We start from the raw sequence: 6,742 nt of genomic DNA, 5'->3' as shown, positions 1-6,742 counted from the left end.
TATATATATATATATATATGTACACACACAAAAAGGTTCTTATAGAGTTGACTCTCACTGCAGATATGATTACCTTTTTCTTATGACAGTGTTGGGGTTGCGTGACATAAAACTTGGAATCAATGAAGTCAGAGGAAAAATTAAAATTTAAAAAAAAAACAAAAAAAAAAATGAAAAAAAAATGAAAAAAAAACAAAAACTTCAGATCAACTGTCTTACAGTAAGTGTCATTAAATCTACAAGCATGGAATAAATCTATCTTCACATGTGGCTTTGCCATCATTCACATGAATGCATAGATGTCACTGAAATCTCTATCAGATGTAGCACTGTGTATCATCACACTTTTAACAGTCACCATATAGCTTCCATGGACATAGTTTTGTAGTTATTATTATTATTATTATTATTTTTATGATATCACATCTCTATTCTGAATGTTATGTTAGTCTTAATACTTTCAAAGAAGCATTAAACCATATTAACAAATTAAAATAGTTTCTTAGAATCATGCCTGCTGACGTTCTCATGTATTTCAAAAAATAGAAAATTAGCATGATTAAAATCTCAGTAGTAAAGCCATCCATGTAATACACAAACAGACACGCATACTTTATGCCTTTCTTAAATGTACTCAGTAACTAGAAAATGTTACATAAATACAAAATTAGATTTAGTATAGTACAAAATTCATTCTATTTTCTAAATTTCTACTCATTGAAATTTTTTTTTTTTAAGATCATTCTTTCACTCTTTTTGTCATATTTGTATTGGAAGAAAAAAAATATAAAGCATGGAGAAGACTCTCTAGTCATGCAAAGGACAGGCAACTTCTTTAGTGCTGGTGCCATGATAAAATACACCAAATGTTCTGTGAAGTGGTTGGTAAGAAAAAAAGAGAGGCAATGTTGAGTGGAGAGAATTCTTTGATCTTGCTAAAAACATGACAACCTCTCATAGATTTTCAAAAACACTACTGACTTGAGAGATGAACAACAATAGTGCATAAAAACACCCACACACACATCATCATCATTGTCATCTCTGATAGTTTTTATTTCTTTCTATATTGCTTATTCAAAAAAAAAAGAGAGTACTCAATACTAAGTTAGCAGAGTAAATATAAATATAGATTAGAGCTTCTTTGCCTCTGCTCTGAAGGTTTCTCTCATCCTACATCAACATTATATTGAAACTCAATCCTTTAGACTAAAGTAGGCACAGGAGTGGCTGACTGGCTGGTAAGAAGTTTGCTTCCGAACCACATGGTTCCAGCTTCAGTCCCACCTTGGGCAAGTGTCTTCTACTATAGCCTCAGGCCGACCAAGGCCTTGTAAGTGGATTTGGTGAACAAAAACTGAAAGAAGCCTGTCATATATATATATATGTATGTATTGTGGTTTTTGTCAATTTAGTTATAAAATAAACAGATTAATCAACGGAATACATTGTCTGCAAGTCGATGGATACCGCATATTCTCCTCCATTTTCTCATTGCTATATAAATTTAGGGTAAAATAACCCCCTTTTACCCACACCCACTTATTGCACTTCGTATAACACTAGTGTAACAATAATTGGGTACCCTCCCAGCAGTATATTGGATAGATATTATCCCTTAGTGGGTTGAATCCTCAACCCCTAACTCTCTTGGAGTATGTATATATATATATATATATATACACACACATGTGTGTGTGTATTTGTGTGACAGTGTTTGTCTCCCCACCTTCGCTTGACAACCTATGTTGGTGTGTTTACATCCCTGTGACTTAGGGGTTCCGCAAAATGAGACCGATAGAATAAGTACTAGGCTTACAAAGAATAAATCCGGGGATTGATTTGTTCAACTAAAGACAGTACTCCAGCATGGCCACAGTTAAATGACTGAAACAAGTAAAAGAATAGAAAGAAAAAAGAAATTATTGAATAAGAAATTAACCAATATCATTGATAACTTGAAGCATAATATTTTCATAATCCCATGAAACTGGTCATAAAAAAAAAAGAGGTTGAGTGAAAAAAATGCTAAACAATTCTTTTAAACAGAATGCAGTTTAATCACAACAGATTCGTCTTTCATATTATAGGTGGATCTACATTAGAAGCAATGGCCCTAGCTGTCGAGAGGTCAGCTGTCGTACTAATTGGAGTTTCACAAAGTTACAAAGATAGCCCCAACTGTCGCACAGGTAAGTCAATTTGAGGGAACTGACTTTTCTTTTTAACTATTGATATAGATCCAGGTGTGGCTGTCTGGTAAGAAATTTACTTTCCAATCATGGTTTTAGGTTCAATCTCACTGTGTGGCTACTTGGGCAAGTGTCTTCTACTATAGCAGGTTGTGATCAAAGAGTTGTTACAGTCGTCTCCTTCAAACTGGAATAATAAATGTATAGTAACGATATACTAAAATTACAATAATCTGGTACAGTTATAGCTGCTTCTCCTCAAAAAGTTTCAAAACTTCTGGAATGTACCTTGTTTGTATGTATGCATATATATATATATATATATATATATATATATATATATATATATGGAGGTGTAAAAGAGAAGTTAGGAGAAAGAAAAAAATAGTAAATAGACTAAAAGTCAGTTTGGAATGATAAAGACAAAATAGAAAAAAAATCATTAAAAAGGAAGATAAAATACATAGAATATCCAAGAATATATCACATTATATTGCAAACTCACATGCATAAACTCTTTCATTCTGCTTTCAGAATCCGAATATGTTTTTCGATTGCGGAAAGACATAATTCCACTTATGGTACAAAAGAACTATATTCCTGATGGGTGGCTTGGCATGCTTGTGGGAACAAGACTCTACTTTGATTTTAGTACTTCAAAAGACTTCGATATCCAGTTGCCTCGTCTCTTTAAGGAAATTGGCAATAGGGGTTTATTGGTATCCAAAGATGAATCACTCATTAATGTTGGTTAGTATCTTTAATTATTTAAAATGTTAATATTTCTCACTATGTCCAATCAATGGGGGATACAGTAAGATGTTCCATACAACTTATTTTCTACTTTTAGTTGTAAATACCTCCTATTCTTTAACTGTTATCATAAATGTCCTACATCTGTAGGTTCCATTTAACATTTGTATTACTTCCCATTCAATTTTTCTGAAACAGGTGAGTGGTTGTATTGGCATATACCTTTGCTTGTTAGACAAATCATTACTTATTAAGATATCATTACTTAAAAAAATAATTACCATAACATTATTTGGCAGGTGTTTTTTTGTTGCAAATCAAATATGAAAACCAGTTTTGATTTCCAAGTGCAACTAGGAAAGGTATGAATGTGATGAATACTCACAGTTCCTAATTAATCTTCTATATTCACCTGTAAGGTAACACGTTGGTAGAATCATTAGAGCATCAGAAAAAAATGATTTGCAGCATAATTTTGGCTCTTTGCATTTGGAGCTCAAACACTAGGCCATGTGCCTTCACATAACATCAAAGATGCCCTGCAAAGTGGCATGGTCATAGCTGGAATGCATTTGAGCATAGTATTGCTCAATCACAGCTGACCTGAGGCTAAATAACAGAACCAGACTAGTTCTGCTCTTCAAATATGACATTTAGTACTAAATACATTAAGCTTTTCCATTTCTCAATCTTTCTCTTTCCTGTTCTGTAAAGGGTGGCCCAAAAGTAGGTTTACAGTTATCACATAGGCACTTTAAATTTCTTTTAAAGCATTTTATTACATTTAAGTTTCTGTCTTACAAATTGAAAAGGGAGCTTGACAAAATAAAATAAATTAGCATAGAATAATGGTTTCATATTTTTTTTTATAATTAAGATCTAAACTGTTAATATATGAATGTGAAAGGGATAGTTGAATAACTGTAAATCTACTTTTGGGCCACCCTGTATATTGAACATCTATCTGTTTCTCTCCTATGGCACACCCCTAATTTCATCCTTTTTTCATGTTTATTATTTTCCACTGTTATCTTCTCTTCACAGCCAACTCCAATCTGCTGTGCCAGGCTAAAAACGCTAACCTCAACCAAGCATATATGCTCTGGAACCAAACTCAAGTTGCTAAATGGCTAGAAACCTGTGGCCTAAAACATATCAAAGAAAGGTTGGCATACATCTAAGTTTTATACTAACATCAAGTCCAATTCTTGCATCTGTGTTTAAAACTCTTTCTTTGTGTGTGTGTGTGTGTGTGTGTGTGTGCGCGTGCATTTATGGATTTGTTTTGCTCGGTTCCTGATGGGAAATTTTGTATTGAAACAGATATTGTTATATTTCAGGATGGTCTTTTTTCTCTTGCCAAATAAGCACACACATTATATATTCATTCTTCACTTGTTTATTACTGTTCTTATTTAATGTCCATTGTCTGGAAATTTTTCGTCGCTCACCTGTGACCTCTTCAGCAACTTTCCATCCCATGTGTCTCCTCCTATTCTGTTTAGTCCATTCTGTCTTTCTATGATGTATATGTATCCTTATCTACATATGTGTTTGCATCTGTGTGTGTGTGTGTGTCTGTGTCGTTGAATTATGATGGTCTGTTGACTAAACTGGCACTCCATTGGTGACAACAATGAATGTTCCAGTGGATCTGATCAACAGAACAGTCTGCTCATAAAATAAACGTGTGAGTTGCTAAGCACTCCAAAGACACACATAACATTAATATAGCAAAAGCATAGTGGTACTATTCATCTGTCGCCATGAGCAGACCTAAATACCCTCTTGGCCCTCTCATTACAGACCCAATAGCACATCAAGGATGTGACAGCTGGTGGGAGAGAGAGAGAGAGAGAGAGAGAGAGAGAGAGCTACATCGGTACTCAGCTGGTACTCATTGAGTTGACAGGAACAACATGAACTGAAATGCATTGATTAAGAACACATGGCCCCATCTAGAAATCGAACCCTTGACCTTATGATCCTGAGCACAGTATCCTAACCACTAGACTATGCATTTTTACAGTGGACACATACAGGTCTTTGATATTTATTGACAACATAAGGAGGTGAGCTGGTAGAATCATTAGCACACCAAGTAAAAGGCTTAACAGCATTTCATCCATCTTTACATTCTGAGTTCAAATTCAGCCAGAGTCAAGTTTGCCTTTTATCCTTTCAGTGTCAATAAAATAGGTACCATTTGGACACTGGGGTCAATGTTATTTGACTTACTCCTCCCTTGAAATTACTGGTCTTGTACCAAAATTTGAAACCAAATTCTACCAAGCTGGCAGAATTGTTAGCATACCAGACAAAATGCCTAGCTGCACTTCACTCATCTTTACATTCCAAGTTCAAGTTCTGCTAAGGTTGACCTTGCCTTTCATTATTTTGGGAATCAATAAAATAGATATCAGTTCAGCATGTGGGGCAATGTAATATACTAGCCCCCGCCACTACAAATTTCAGGTCTTGTGTCAAAATTAGAAAGAAATATTTATCCCTTTAATATTCAAATATCTTTGTTCAATTTTTTGCTTATTTATTCATATTGTTTTGAATTTATCAGGCATTCTTCTGTAGCTTCTATATTTTGATGATGTGATTGTATATTTTTAGAATGACATTGTAAGGTAGGTATGAGAAGCTGAATCTTGTCAGTTCAAATATAAAACAGGTAGACTATTTTGGCTGGATATGACCGATTTACTTGCTAAAAGGTTATTGACCATAGCAGTAGGGGGAATAACTGAGTTTAAAAGTATACCTCGACAAATTCTTCTGAATAAACTAATTATTCTAAATCCAATTACCGCGCCATAATTGTTATAATTTTATTCTTCTTTTGCTTCCAGCTTCTCCGCAATTGATGGAGAACTACTAGAAGAGCTTTACAATGTACAACAGAGAGCACCTGAATTCTTCTATAAAATTCTACAGACAGATTTCAAAATGAACCTGCCAGACATACTGAAGTTTTCTAAAGAACTGTCTCATTTAGAATCAAAACGATAATAGTGTTTTCAGCTTTTATTTTCTAATTTAATTTAATTTGATTTAATTTAATTTCTTTTTAATGGTTTTTAACTTAAAACTTCATGAGCATAATATAAAAAAATAAATAGAAAACATCTCTGTATATGTTCATGTTTGTAAATATTCATCTGTATGTATCTCTCTCTCTCTCACTCTCTCTCTCTCTCTCTCACTCTCTCTCTCTCTCTTTCTCTATTTATGTGTGTATGAATTTATGTATGTGTGTAAGTGTGTATGTATATATGTGTATGTATGTATGTATGTATGTATGTATGCATGTGTGAGTGTGTGTATATAAGATATTTAATCCATAATCATTAATCTGACAAAATATATTCTGCTTCACTTATGGCTCACCAGAAACTGGTGAGCCATGGGTAAAACAGAATATATTTTGTCAGATTAATGGTTATTCATTAAATATTTTATTCTCTCCCAGATTTTTCTGTGACTGAACATAGTTTCTTTTTGAACTTGTCACCCACTGAAATATATATATGCACACACACACACACATTTCAAAAGTAAGTAGACACTCCTCATGTTATATAATATATATTACATATATAATATATATATTTATTATATATGTGATATATATATATATATACATACATATTTTGAGGTGTATGTATGTGTGTGTGTGTATATATATATATATATATATATATATGTATGTATGATATGTGTGTCTCTGTGTGTGTGCATATATATACACCCGCATGTACATATATATATATATATATATATATATA

General features: G+C 33.2%; 1 protein-coding gene across 1 annotated transcript in view; it reads left to right on the top strand.

Annotated features, from left to right (window-relative positions):
- Window positions 1–6,086, top strand: part of LOC106876364 (uncharacterized) — a 77,733-nt gene extending 71,647 nt beyond the window's left edge. The window contains exons 4-7 of the mRNA XM_052967672.1: window positions 2,091–2,192; window positions 2,727–2,942; window positions 3,990–4,110; window positions 5,807–6,086. Coding sequence (XP_052823632.1) covers window positions 2,091–2,192; window positions 2,727–2,942; window positions 3,990–4,110; window positions 5,807–5,966 — 599 coding nt within the window. The 3' untranslated portion in view covers window positions 5,967–6,086. The remainder of the gene's footprint in view (window positions 1–2,090; window positions 2,193–2,726; window positions 2,943–3,989; window positions 4,111–5,806) is intronic.
- The last annotated feature ends 656 nt before the right edge of the window (window positions 6,087–6,742 follow it).

This window comes from Octopus bimaculoides, chromosome 4, assembly GCF_001194135.2.
Source record: "Octopus bimaculoides isolate UCB-OBI-ISO-001 chromosome 4, ASM119413v2, whole genome shotgun sequence".
Lineage (NCBI taxonomy): Eukaryota > Metazoa > Mollusca > Cephalopoda > Octopoda > Octopodidae > Octopus > Octopus bimaculoides.
This window is presented reverse-complemented; position numbering and strand designations above follow the sequence as displayed.